Here is a 12,726-nt window from a genome sequence, read left to right as displayed (position 1 = left end):
AGTCAGTGGTATTCTTCAGAGAACAAAAATAAACTTAACTCATCTTGTCTGAATAACATTTCTTCAGCAGAACACATCAGAATCATCAAGCCTTGGCCTAGAGAACACAGAGGATGTCTATACCAGAAGCCTCATCTACCCCCAGCTTAGAATTTGACTCTTGTTTAAAAAGAAAAAAAAGACTGTACAGTGACAGACTGTAAACTCTATACATAAAGGCAGGAACCAAATCTGCCTTTTGCCCCTGGATCTCTCTAGAACTGTACCTGATAAGCAAATAGGCACTCAATTTCTGAACTAATCAATAAATGGACTGTTATTTACTGTAAAATCAAATACCTAAATCCTATTCCAAATATTGGGACCTATAAGGGAAATCAATGCTCAAAAATGCTGTAGGATTAGCAGACTTCAGAATTTATATCTAATCTAAAAAATTCAGGTCCCATTCTTTCCCTTCTGGCATCACTAATTGAATTAAAAGCTTCTGTGAATATCACAAAATAGGACAAGAATGGAAAAGAGTAAGAATCAACTCATGACAACTCAAAGTAACTGGACAACAAATCTCAGAGCTGCTCTCAGATAATGAAATGAAACTGAATTTTTGGAGAATACAATCCCAGTACTAGAGGAGAAGCTAGAAAACAAGATAAACGACAGAATTTTATTTCAGTAATAATCTGATCATCAGTTCTTTAGTTATCAGTGGTTTCCACCAGCTCCCCTAAAACTCGAATACTACAAGCTATTGCTAAACGAGTGGTTTCCCAATTCAAAGAATCCTAAATTAGCTACAATTCTCAAATTTCAATTTTCCTCCAATAAAATGTAAACATTTTGACATAACTCATATGCAAACAAGTGTTAGGTTAAAGATTTATGAACTGATACTAATGTGGAAATAGCTGATTAATGAACAACTGATACTAACATGTGGAAACAGCTGACTATGCCAGTATTTGTGATTGTCTATTTAGTATGATTAGGTACAACTGAAACCAACAAAAATTACGTATGGCGGACTTCTGGCAACATGGCACTCTAGGCAGAAGCACCACGCCATCCCTCCACAGCAAAGATCTGAAAAACAAAGCCAAACAGTGAAAACAGCAATCCTGAAACCCTAAAACATCAAAGAGATAAAAGAACTCAGCCAAGCACCAAATGGAGTGAGAAACTGACAAGGAACGGAGAGCGAGAAGTGATTCATGCAGAGATCCCCTATCAGCTAACACAGCGTGGATCCGCCATTTTGGACTCCTATCAGAGACCAGCAAATCCGGGGTACAAGAAAGCAGCTTCACAGAATTTCTAGCAGGAGACAGAACACCAGTAACTGGCAGTATATGCTTTCCCACCCCGCACCCTTCTTTGCTCCCACTCGGTCTCCTCTGCTTCTCGTAGCCACAGTATATTGGCCAGGAAGCACTGGCTGACTCCGAGTGCCATTTATTTGCTGCTGGAGTTAACTTTTTTCCACTTCTTTTGACTTCTTCCTTACCTCTCACCACCTCCTCCTCCTCTCACTCAAATACCTGGCTCCGGGCGCCATCTTTGCTTCTTCCTAAGGGGCTGTGGAGCTCCGAGTGTGGAACTGCTTCCCGGTTTGTGCTGTCACGCTGGTGGGGTTCCAGGGCTTTTACTGAATTGTTTGCTTTCTTTTCTTGTGTTGGGAGCCCGTTCTGGCTGGGCAGTGCTACGTGGCTTGGGACCTACCCCCTCAGCTTGTGCAGACGTGCAGAGGGATCCCTGTGTGCATCTTTTTTCATGGTTTTTTTTATTTTTTGGAGGGTTTTTGTTTTCTTTTCCCTCCTTTTCCATTTCTGTCTTTTTTCATTACTCAGTTTCTTGTCTCTCTATACCTTCTTTCTCTTCCTGCCCCCTGAATACCTCTACACCTTCTAGCCAGGCTGTACTTCAACACCTGGAGCAACTTCCCCAGACCTTGTAGCTTCACCGGTGGGATCCCTAGGAACTTTGCTTTTCTTTTTTCTAATTCTTATTCATTTTTTTTTTCTTCTTCTTCCCCTTGTTTTCCTCCATTTCACAGTCTCTCATCTTTCCACTCCAACCGCAAGCTTCCCTAACAATCTTGTGTTTTTGGCTCCTGTTCCTCTCTCCTCTCTCCCATACCCATCTTAGCTCTACACATCACAACCTCCCCCCTCCATCCTGCCTACCTACACCATGCGCTTAACATCACACCACCAAGCAGCACAGGCACAGCCTACCATAACCTACCCTGCACTGATTACCGACACGCCCTGGTGGCTGTAGTAAGTGTCACAAACAACCCATCCCAGCAACTCCTCTTCAGCTATACCTACCCTGCTGTACCATATCTGAGCAACAGACCCTACCAATTGGAGAAGGAAGTGAAAAGTATCATGCCCACAGATGAGCAAACAACAAAGAACACACAACCCGCCTGCTCAGATATAGCCAAATAAAAAAACAAGGATGAAACAAATCTACAATCAATAAACGAGAAAAGTAACTACTGAATACCCCGAAGACAGCAGACAATATCCAAAACATTTACAAAAACAGGACAGGATGGTTCCCGCAGGCGTCCAAAACAAAACACCGTATGTCTTTCCAGTGAAGAAAAGGCACTAGAACTACCTTATAGGAAATTCAAATCTCTAATACTCAGAATTATCGAAGAGTTGAAGCAAAAAGCAGACAAAGATGAGGAAAAAACAGACAAATTCATGGAAAAGGCAGACACATTCATAGAAAATACAAGCAAAAAAAATGGAAGAATTCAGGACAATAATGCAGGAACAAAATGCCAAAATAAATTCACAACTAGAAATGATACAAAAACAATTACAAATCCAAAAAATAAACAACAATATTTCAGAAATGGACAGTGTCATAAAAGGGCTGAGGAGCAGACTTGAAATGATGGAAGACAGGATCAGTGGAATTGAAGACAAACACTTGGATACAACTCTGAGAAAAAATCAGAAAAAAGTGATGAAAAATGAAGAGACCCTGAGAATTATGTGGGATACAATCAAAAGCAAAAATCTGCAAGTGATCGGAGTTCCAGAACAGGGGGAGAAAACAGAAGACACAGAGAGGATCACTGAAGAATTGCTGACAGAAAACTTCCCCAATATCATAAAAGATGAAAAGCTGACCATCCAAGAAGCTCAATGAACCCCACACAGGACAGATCCCAAAAGAAAATCACCAAAGCCTATCATAATCACACTTGCTAAAACCAAAAACAAAGAAAGAATCCTGCGAGCAGCTCAAGAAAAACAAAAAGTCACATACACAGAAGCAATAAGACTAAGTTTGGATTATTCAGCAAAAACCATGCAGGCAAGAAGGCAATGGGATGACATATATAAAACCTTGAAAGAAAAAAATCTCCTGCAAAACTCTCATTCAAATATGATGGTAAAATTAGGTCATTTCCAGATTAACAATTAAGGGACTATGTAAAAACCAAACCAAACTTTCAAGACTTATTAAAGGAAGTCCTTCAATCTGAGAACAAACAATATCAGATCACAGGCTGAATATAGGACACAGGATTGTACTAGCCAGATACCAATCTAGGAAATGAACTCTTATAAATACTATCCAAAACCAAAAGAATTACAAAAGGGAACCAGAGAGGTTAATCTGTAAATGACAACAGCATCAGAACAATAAAAGAGAGAATAAACAGTACAGATACAGAACCTTCTAATGGAGAGAAAGTCAAGCAATACCAAGTAATAATAATAGACTGGTTCTCTCAGTAAAGACATAACCTACAAAAACAAAAGAAATGAAAAAAAACCCACATACAAAAGGAACTCAGCACAGGAAAGTCAGAGGAACAAAACTAGAAAACATTATGCTGAGTGAAATAAGTCAATCACAAAAGGGCAAATATTGTATGAAACCTCTACTGTGTAACTCATGTAAAAGTTTACACACAAAGAAACAACTACCTTTGTCGCTTACGAGGGATGGGAGGAATGGGGGGTAACTAAAAAGATCATGGAAGCTCCACACACTTCCAAACTCCGAGGGACTGAATTGCTGGATGGAGAGCTGTGGGGACCATGGTCTTGGGGAACATCTAGTTCAATTGGCATAACACAGTTTATAAAGACAATGTTCTATATTCTACCTTGGTGAGTAGCGTCTGGGGTCTTAAAAGGCTGTGAGCAACCATCTAAGATAGTCCACTGGTCTCACCCCTTCGGGAGCAATGGAGAATGAAGAGAACAAGACACAAGGAAAAGATTAGTTCAAAGGACTAATGGACCACAGCTACCAAAGCCTCCACAAGACCAAGCCCAGTACAGCTAGATGGTGCCTGGCTACCACCGACTGTTCTGACTGGGATCACAATAGAGGGTCCTGGACAGAGCTAGAAAGGGATGTAGAACTGAATTCTGACTTACAAAAGACCAGATCTACTGGCCTGACTGGAGAAACCCCGAAGAGTATGGCCCCTGGACACCCTTTTAGCTCAGTGGTGAAGCCCCTCCCAAAGTTCACCATTCAGCCAGGGCTTGGACAGCCTCATAAAACAAAACAGGACTAATGAGGAACAGCAGTCCAGGGACAAGGACTAGAAGGCAGGAGGGGACAGGAAAGCTGGTGATAGAGAACCCAAGGTTGAGAAGGGACAGTATTCACGGCATTGTTAAACGTTGTCACAGAGCAGTATGTGTACTGTTTAATGAGAAATTATTCTGCAAACCTTCATCTAAGGTACAAAAAAAAAATTATCTATGTGAGATCAAATTGACAACAGCAACTCAAAAGGTTTGATGGGAAGCCTAGGGGACAGTGAGTTGAAGATAATGGTAATGGAATAATTTGGAAACGGACAGTGAGAATAGCAGCACAACTGGAAGAATGTAATTGATGTCACTGAATTGTACACGCACAGATTTCTGAAATGGTTTATCTTTGCCTATGTATATTTTCACCAAAAAAACAGTCCTCAAGGTCGAGAAGATAGTGTTGACATGTTGTGTGGTTGTTAACCAGTGTCATAAAACAATATGTGTACTGTTTAATGAGAAACTGTTCTGTAAACCTTCATCTAAAGTACAATTAAAAAAAAACATATATATATGTACAGCATCAATTTGACATGTGATTGACTACCAAATACTCTCAACACCAGAACAAGTTTAAGAATCACCAACTTGGGTCCATCAACACTCTTAAAAATACGTATTTGTGAAAAAACCTACCACCTATCATTTGCATATTATACACGTTATCTGTTTGTTATTTTCTCCAATAACTACCTCAGATCATCTGCTAAAAGACTTGGTTAAGTAGAGCAAAAAAAGTAAAACAAAAAAGCTTTAGTAGTAGTTTTTTGAGGAAGGCAGGAATGAACCAAGGAGACTTGGCACAGTTAATGCTCAGCTGCTAACCAAAAGGTTGGTGATTTGAACCCACCAAGAGACTGCGATGAAGACCTGGCAATCTGCTTCCAGCCAAGAGAACCTGACCAACAGTTCTGTCACATGAGGGCACTGCGAGTTGTAATCAACCTGACAGCACCCAACAAGGGCTGAACTTAAAATGTATTACCCTCAAACCTTCCTTAGAGAAATTAGATAAAAGGAATATACGGAAAACAGAGGTTGTGTCATGTCCTACAAAAGTTAGTCCTAGAACTTTGCTTGGAATTAGACCCATGTGTCTCCTGGTTTATACAGAACCTGGTTGTGAAAACTCAAGCTAATGTATGAGTTCAAATACCCAACCCATTCCTTTTGGAACATAACACAATCATGTCTGCCATTTTTTCCATGGAAGGGTATCTTAATTCCCTATGTAACAAATGTTTATACTAACAGCAATAAGCCTGATATTTACTTACTTAAGGGTAAAGGAAAAAAACTTGCAACATCGTAGTATGTCAAAAAACTATGTACCATATTGTCCTGAGTTACCATATCTGAGAGGCCGAACAAAAAAAACTGCCTCTCCTCCCACTTTGTTACCAACTTTCACACCACCAGCCAAGACAACTTTGGCTCACATGTGTGTGGCCCTCAAATACACAACAGAAAATCCTACGTTCTGAAATTAAAAAGATTCAAATAAGCCCTGTTCCCTTCCTCCAAGTAAAATTAACAGGTAGATCACACAAACTCCTACCAGAATCAGCCTCATCTATAAACAATCAGCTTTACAATTTCAGGGCATAAGTTCTATAGTCTTATACAGCAAGAAGTGACCTTTATTCAAGAATATCAAAAATCTACCTCCAAATGGAGATTTCCACTCCCCACTTTGGGGAAATCAAGATAAATTTCTCTAGTGCTTTTAATTTCACTTTCCTCAAAACCCTGCAATGCTAGGACAGGAAAACACACACCAAGAGTGAAAGCAGAGCATTAATACCAGTCCACCTTCATACTTGTCCTCTTTTGGAAAAAGTCCCTCTTATAAAATGGTGGTACCATATAGTAAATAGTTTTGAAAATGCAGCAGATATACAGGTAAGACACCAAAAACAGTGTCTGGCAACTATAATTGAATATTAAGTACCTGTTACTCACTGTTACCAAACATCTATCTAGAGTAATACCCAAACAGAGAACCAAGAAACTCTATAATCAAGTCTCCAACAAGATTCCTAGAAGAAACAATAACACACGTTTCATGCAAGCATTTAAGGGCAGCGTTTGAGGGCTCCGGTATTAAGTCCCTAATACTTTAGATATAGGACCTTAGGTAGCTTTCACTGTTATCTTCCCGTTAACATAGTGTCACATACTTGGTCTGAGAACTAGACGAAAAAGCATGTAAAAGCCACTTAAATATTCATGTGCACTAATTAAAAAAGTGTTTCATCACCTCTGCCCATCAAAACCATATTGCAACCTTTAAGATAAGCAAAAAACACATTAAATTTTACAATTTGCTTCACATGTGTTTCCTTCTCTGCTTGGCTCCTAAATCCTAAGTAACCTGATGCCAATATTAATAAAGTGATGGTGATAAAAGCAAAGCACAGGGGTACACACACGCACACACACGGAAAGTCTTATGAACTCTTATAATCATTGTTTTGAACAGTTCATAGACTTCTTCACCCACCTTCTGACTAGCCAGGAAATGTCAGTAACACTGTTTAAAAAATAAAAAAATAAAAACCCCAGGATTCTGGAAGAGATTTTAAATGTGTTGAATGTGCATGTCTGGAAGGGAAAGATAAATAGCATGCCATTTCAGACAAACAGACAAAAGCAGTTTTATAATATTTTATTATCAATAACAAACAGCTACTTTAATATGATGTCTTTGTCCTGCAGCTGTTAAAGGGTGGGTAGGAGGACACCCTTGACCCCAACAAGGAAAACTCAAATTAAGCCTTTATATACAAGCAAATTTAGAGCTCTTTTATGTGTCCAAAGCCATTATTTGAGGCATTAAACTAATTCTGAATTAACATATTTGAATAACGAAAAAGTAAAATATTCAAATTTTTTCTAGTACAAAAAAATTATATTTGCTTTAGTTATAAAAGAGCTCTGTCAATATACACAAACTATATACTTCAGACATTCACAAAAATGTGAGCAGAAGGCTTATCAAAAGACATTTAATACAATTAGTTTTCAACAACCCCTTGGTGGTCCACATCTACAAAGATATCCAGCCCAACCCAACCTCCCTCCAAATCCCACCCCCACAGAAAAGCACATACTTACCAGAATTTTTAGCAAGTATGGTTTGCGAATTTGTGTGTGTTTTTTTTTTTAAAAGGCCCCCAGGGCAAGTTATTTACAGTTTAATTGCCACTGTCAACTGATCTGGACCTTGACCGGGACCGGGACCTGGACCTCTGGCGATCCACAGATGGAGACTTAGATCTACTTGAAGAACCACGTTTTTGGCTCTTCTCAGGCACAGGTGACCTACTAACAGAACGGGACTTGCTCCGGCTCCGGCTCCTGCTCCTTGACCGGCTGTAAGACTTGCGGCTACGAGAACGAGATCGGCTACGAGACCTAGAGGAACTCCTGGTCCGGGAACGGGATCTGCTTCTTGACCTACTAGGGAAAGAGAAAAAAAGAAAACCCACCATAAATTACAAGACTTACAAATCCTTTACTAAAATAGTGACTTGAAAGCATTAGAGATACCTGTGTCTTTTGCTGCCTTCAATTAATTTTATTTTTCTCCCATTTATTTCCTTTCCAGAAAGTTTCTCAATAGCATTCTTTAAGTCACCATAAGAGGCAAACTCAACCACTCTAAGATTAAAAAAAAAAAGCATTTATAGATTATACCATGTAGTCTTCCAAAGTACATACAGCAGTCCACATTAAGTAATGCTTCTACGCTTACTTTTCTACTGCTATCTTTAAATTTTGTTTCTTGATAAACACAGCATTAAAGCAGGATTTCTCAACCTCAGCCCTACTTACATTTTAGGCAAGCTAAGTCTTTGTTGTGGAGGACTTTCCCATGCATTGTACAATCTTTAACAGCCATCCCTAACTTTTACCTACTAGATGTCATCAGAACCCTCCCCTAGTTGTGACAACCAAAAATGTCTCCAAATCAAAAACTACTAAACCCACTGTCACTGAGTTGATTCCGACTCGTAGCAACCCCATGGGGAGAAAAATCGTCACTCATTAAGAACTACTGCATTTGAGCATGTCCAAATTTGAAAATCCTCAAAGATGTTCACAACATAACTTTCAAAATGTTTTAAAAAGCTTCCATAATCTCCAGTACAAACTCACCCTTCATTTAATTTAGGTCGATGTGCATCTGCAAAGGTTACTTCCCCAGCTTGTCTCATGAAATCTTTGAGATCCTTAACACAAGATAATTGTGTTAAGCAGAGAAAATGAAAGGTGACACACAAACAATCACAAGCTATAAAAACAAAGACTACTGAAAGAGAAGATGTTAGATAAAGTACAAACATGGCTTTTACCACACTTGTATTCTATCAGAATTCAAAATTTATCTATAGCAGGGCACGAAATAAGCAAAGAGCATATTGCTTTTAAGCAAAATGCTAGAAGAAATTCAGATTTTAACATTAAAATAGTATTAGTCTATACTGAGCTGAATACAAAAGAAAAACAAAAAAACAAAAACAAAAACAAAAAACAAAAAGAAACAGTACATTTTTTAAAGTAAAGACTAAAGCAGAAATTTTATATTTAAAAACAGAACATTTACAAGACACCAGTTATTTTGTGCCCCATATGTCATTAAAAAAGTTTACGTTACCTTTATTAACATTTCCCTAGGCTAGTCAAGCAGCAAACCATTTATCGGTCGGAGAAACCTTCACGACAAATGCCCGACTGGCTCTTCGCCACCCACTTGAAGGACACTACCCAATCGATGGAAGCCTTTATCGCACAGCCCTCCCTATTAGCAGCTACTGGCGGATGTAGACATGTTCTAATCTTGTGCAGTTACCAAGGACCACTTTACTGCGATCAGGATTCCAACGACCACCTAATTTCGAATCTTTCAACTCTTTGCGACCAGGACCTCTTATTCGGAAGCGTTACAGGAAGACCGCTCTCAACTTAGGGATCAGATCACGTTATCAACGCTCTGGGATCGCTGCAACCTGGCACTTCAAGTAAGTGCATCGATTACGTCTAGACCGGCAAACACAGATCTAGAGGTGGCCAATTGATCACTGTAGGAGCTGACTGGCAAAGTCAACCAGGCCCAACCAAGAGTGACCAAGACAACGATTAGGTAACCCACAGGCACTCCTCGTCATAAGGCCAACGACACAGATAGGCTGGCAAATAAAGGGTTTAATATTCGGTTAAAATTGATTTTTAAAAACATGAAAAAATATCCTCAAAACATTTACATTTGATCACTAAAAATTAAAATATCCCCCAGTTACATTTAATTAAAATTTTAAAATCACAATGCAATTAAACCCATAATTTAATTAAAAATAAAACTACTTTTAATAAAACATATTAAAACTTTATCTACCCATTAACTTTTTAAAAAGCCACATTGAAATAGCTCAAAACCATGTTTTAACAAACCTGCCAGCTGACTCTTGAAGATAAATTCTCAACTATAAGTCGATTTTCTGTCCTTACAGGTGGAGCATTTCTGAGGAAGAAAATGGGTACTCAAAATGGAAGAAATGCAGTGATGTATATTTACTGTGTTCAACTGGGGATAAGTTCAAGAAATCAGACATGATATGACATTCAAATGACTTCCATCATAGTTTCTACACTATTCTATAAGATTCATTACACGGACTCATCAGGAACAGTGTACAGATAACACAGAAATAGAAGAGAAAATGGTAAATCCTAGAATTACTACTAATGGTTCTTGAACCTTAAACTGTCCCTGCATAATGCTTGTACAAGGCAGCCATCCACCCATCCATCACATACCGTCTATCATTTCGAGGTCTGCGACTACTAAAACGGTCAGAGTAGCGTCCTCTACCCCTTCCACCTCGGGAACGAGCCCTAGCATGCTCAATCGTAACCCTACAAAAAGGGGAGGGAGGAAAAAAAATATTATACACTTAAGCTATATAAAAGACATACCTACCATTTTATTTAAAAAAAATCCCAGCTAACCTATTCTGCTTTATTTTCCAACGCTAACTAGTTATAAACTGAAAATGTTCTCGCCTTTCGCTGCAGAGTTCTTTTCCATCAAGTTCATATACAGCATCATCTGCATCCCTTGGATCCTCAAATTCCTAAAAATGTGAAAAAAATTAACTGCTTAACATGGCTTTAAAAGTGTAATCCACACCACATTAACAGCACTAAAAACGTGAGCGAATGGGAAGAAAAATATCTTAATGACACTGCCACAGACATAAAGCTAACCAAGGAGTGGCTGGGAGTGGGTTCCCTCCAGCCAGTAGTGAGGTTCTTTTATCCCGTAAGAAAGTCCCTTGCTTCAAAGTTGTCTAACACTAAAAATATTCTACCAAGGCTTAATAAGACCAAAAACACTGTTTATAAAAATCTTTGCTTAACGAAAGATGATAATTAAACTACTTAATACTTACCACAAAACCAAAGCCTCTTTTCAGATCAATATCTTTTATTCGTCCATACCCCTTGAAGAATCTTTCCACGTCTTTCTCCCTGGCCGCTGGATTTAGCCTCCCGATGAATACTCGACAGCCGCTCATGACGTCCGGCTAGTACTTCCTGTTAGAAAATAATTCTTTTCAATTGAGACAACACCAGTGAATATTAGAGGAAGGTCTGGTCAATGGGGCAAAAACATAAACGGCATAAAATAAAGTGTTTACCAGCTGATGTTATAAACAAGATTGCCAAGAGTGCCTCTTTTTAGGCCAGGTCCCTTGCAGACAAAATTAAAACTCGGCTGTCAACACGATCCTTCCCTGGGCCCAGACCGCAGCAACCGCAACGCCCACTGCCACCTCTCGAACTGCGCAGTCGCACACTCTCCCCGGCTCTTCTGGCCCCCTCCCATCTGCCGCAGTTAAGAAAGGCCGAGAAGTGCGGGCGGAGCCGACCCCGCCTTCCGCCAAGGCCAGCCCAATGGCGGCCGGCCGCGCACGCGTCGCCGCCTCCCGGGAGCGTCACAGCAGGTGGAAGCCGGAATCTCGCGACGCCAAAGCCGCGCCTGCGCAGACAGCGGCGGGCGGACCCTGGGCAGCCACAAAATGGCGGTCGCAGAGTCAGCGGTAGGGGACAGACGCGCGTGCCAAACTCCCTTCTCCCGCCCACTCCCCGACTCCACCGTTCCGGAGTCACTGTTCCCGCCCGCAAAACGCCCTCACCACACCCCGAGCAAAGGCATACACTCAAGGGGTTCCGATGAGATAAAAAAGAGGCGAGGAGGGGCACGCAACCTCCGTGTGAAATCGACCATAAACATTACCGCCCTTCCACCTTCAATACCCCCTCAAATACCAAAAGGGAAACGTGTCCCAGCGCCCACCTCGAACAAACTGTGGTCATTAGACGCCGTCCTCCGCAAAGAGGGCAGCCCTGGCTCCCCGCGATCTGAGCTGCCATGAAGAAGCCTCGATCCGAGAAGCCTTTCCCTCAAAGTGAGTCACTCACCTACCGGACGGGATCTTTGGCAGCTGAGACCCAGAGCCGTCCGTAGTCTGCAGTGGAGTCGTCTGCCTCCCCACAGACCAGGACTTGCCCACGTCTCTCCACAACTGACGCACTTATCAGTGCTAGCGTTCCACAAAATGGAGGGTGCGCTGTTACGTCACTTCCGGAACCGCCCCTGGGACTTCGGACCCCTCCCCTTTGGATCCAGGGTTGGGAATTTCAGCGGGACTGTAATGCCACAGCCACTCGCGGGAGAAAGATGTGGCAGTCGGCTTCCATAAAGATACAGCCTTGGAAACCCTATGGACATTTCTACTCTACCCTATAGGGTCACTATGAGTCACAGTCGACGAGCCGGCAAGAGGTTTGGGAGACTCCTTATCGGCGCACTGGAGGCTCTAGACGCGGTGGGCGGGGCCGAGGCGCGGGAAGTCGGGTGGGTGGGGGCGGGGGCGTGGCTGTCAGTGCTGGGCGCGGGAGGAGGAGTTTCTCTCATCATCGTGCACTTAGTAATGTGTTTGGACCAATGGCATCTTTTTTCTATCAAAAGTTCTTCTGTAGCTACCTACGCGACCCCTAAGGTTACTGAGTAAAGAAACTCAGAATTTGCAAAAATATCTGGTGATCTTGAGCACTGTGATCTTTCAAAGAT

The 12,726-nt window shown here is 41.1% G+C and overlaps 1 protein-coding gene across 5 annotated transcripts; it reads right to left on the bottom strand.

Annotated features, from left to right (window-relative positions):
• Positions 1–7,239: 7,239 nt before the first annotated feature.
• On the bottom strand, positions 7,240–12,297 carry SRSF5 (serine and arginine rich splicing factor 5). 5 transcript variants are annotated; one of them, XM_012560067.2, is made up of 8 exons: positions 12,075–12,297; positions 11,042–11,186; positions 10,653–10,723; positions 10,407–10,505; positions 10,041–10,110; positions 8,748–8,821; positions 8,139–8,249; positions 7,240–8,048 (listed from the first exon to the last, which is right to left on the bottom strand). In XM_012560067.2, exons 2-8 carry the CDS (start codon positions 11,165–11,167, stop codon positions 7,784–7,786), a joined length of 816 nt encoding a protein of 271 aa, XP_012415521.1. In that variant the 5' UTR covers positions 11,168–11,186; positions 12,075–12,297; the 3' UTR covers positions 7,240–7,783. The 5 variants fall into 5 exon arrangements, with proteins under 5 accessions (XP_012415521.1, XP_004371045.1, XP_023582101.1 ...); XM_004370988.2 differs by having other exon boundaries at positions 12,079–12,234; XM_023726333.1 differs by having other exon boundaries at positions 7,240–8,045; positions 12,075–12,230.
• Positions 12,298–12,726: the final 429 nt, after the last annotated feature.

The sequence above is a fragment of the Trichechus manatus genome, unplaced genomic scaffold (assembly GCF_000243295.1).
Source record: "Trichechus manatus latirostris isolate Lorelei unplaced genomic scaffold, TriManLat1.0 scaffold00010, whole genome shotgun sequence".
Lineage (NCBI taxonomy): Eukaryota > Metazoa > Chordata > Mammalia > Sirenia > Trichechidae > Trichechus > Trichechus manatus.
The sequence above is the reverse complement of the archived record's forward strand: the minus strand, read 5'-3'. Positions and strand labels throughout refer to the sequence as shown.

Bases quoted from the DNA above. Each gene is read 5' to 3' on its own strand.
- SRSF5 (XM_012560067.2), bottom strand. From the start codon at position 11,167: ATGAGCGGCTGTCGAGTATTCATCGGGAGGCTAAATCCAGCGGCCAGG. The intron at 8,822-10,040 runs GTTTGTTAAAAC...TCTTGTGTTAAG, and splicing joins CTTCAAGAGTCAGCTGGCAG to GATCTCAAAGATTTCATGAG. The intron at 8,250-8,747 runs GTGAGTTTGTAC...TTTTAATCTTAG, and splicing joins CGACCTAAATTAAATGAAGG to AGTGGTTGAGTTTGCCTCTT.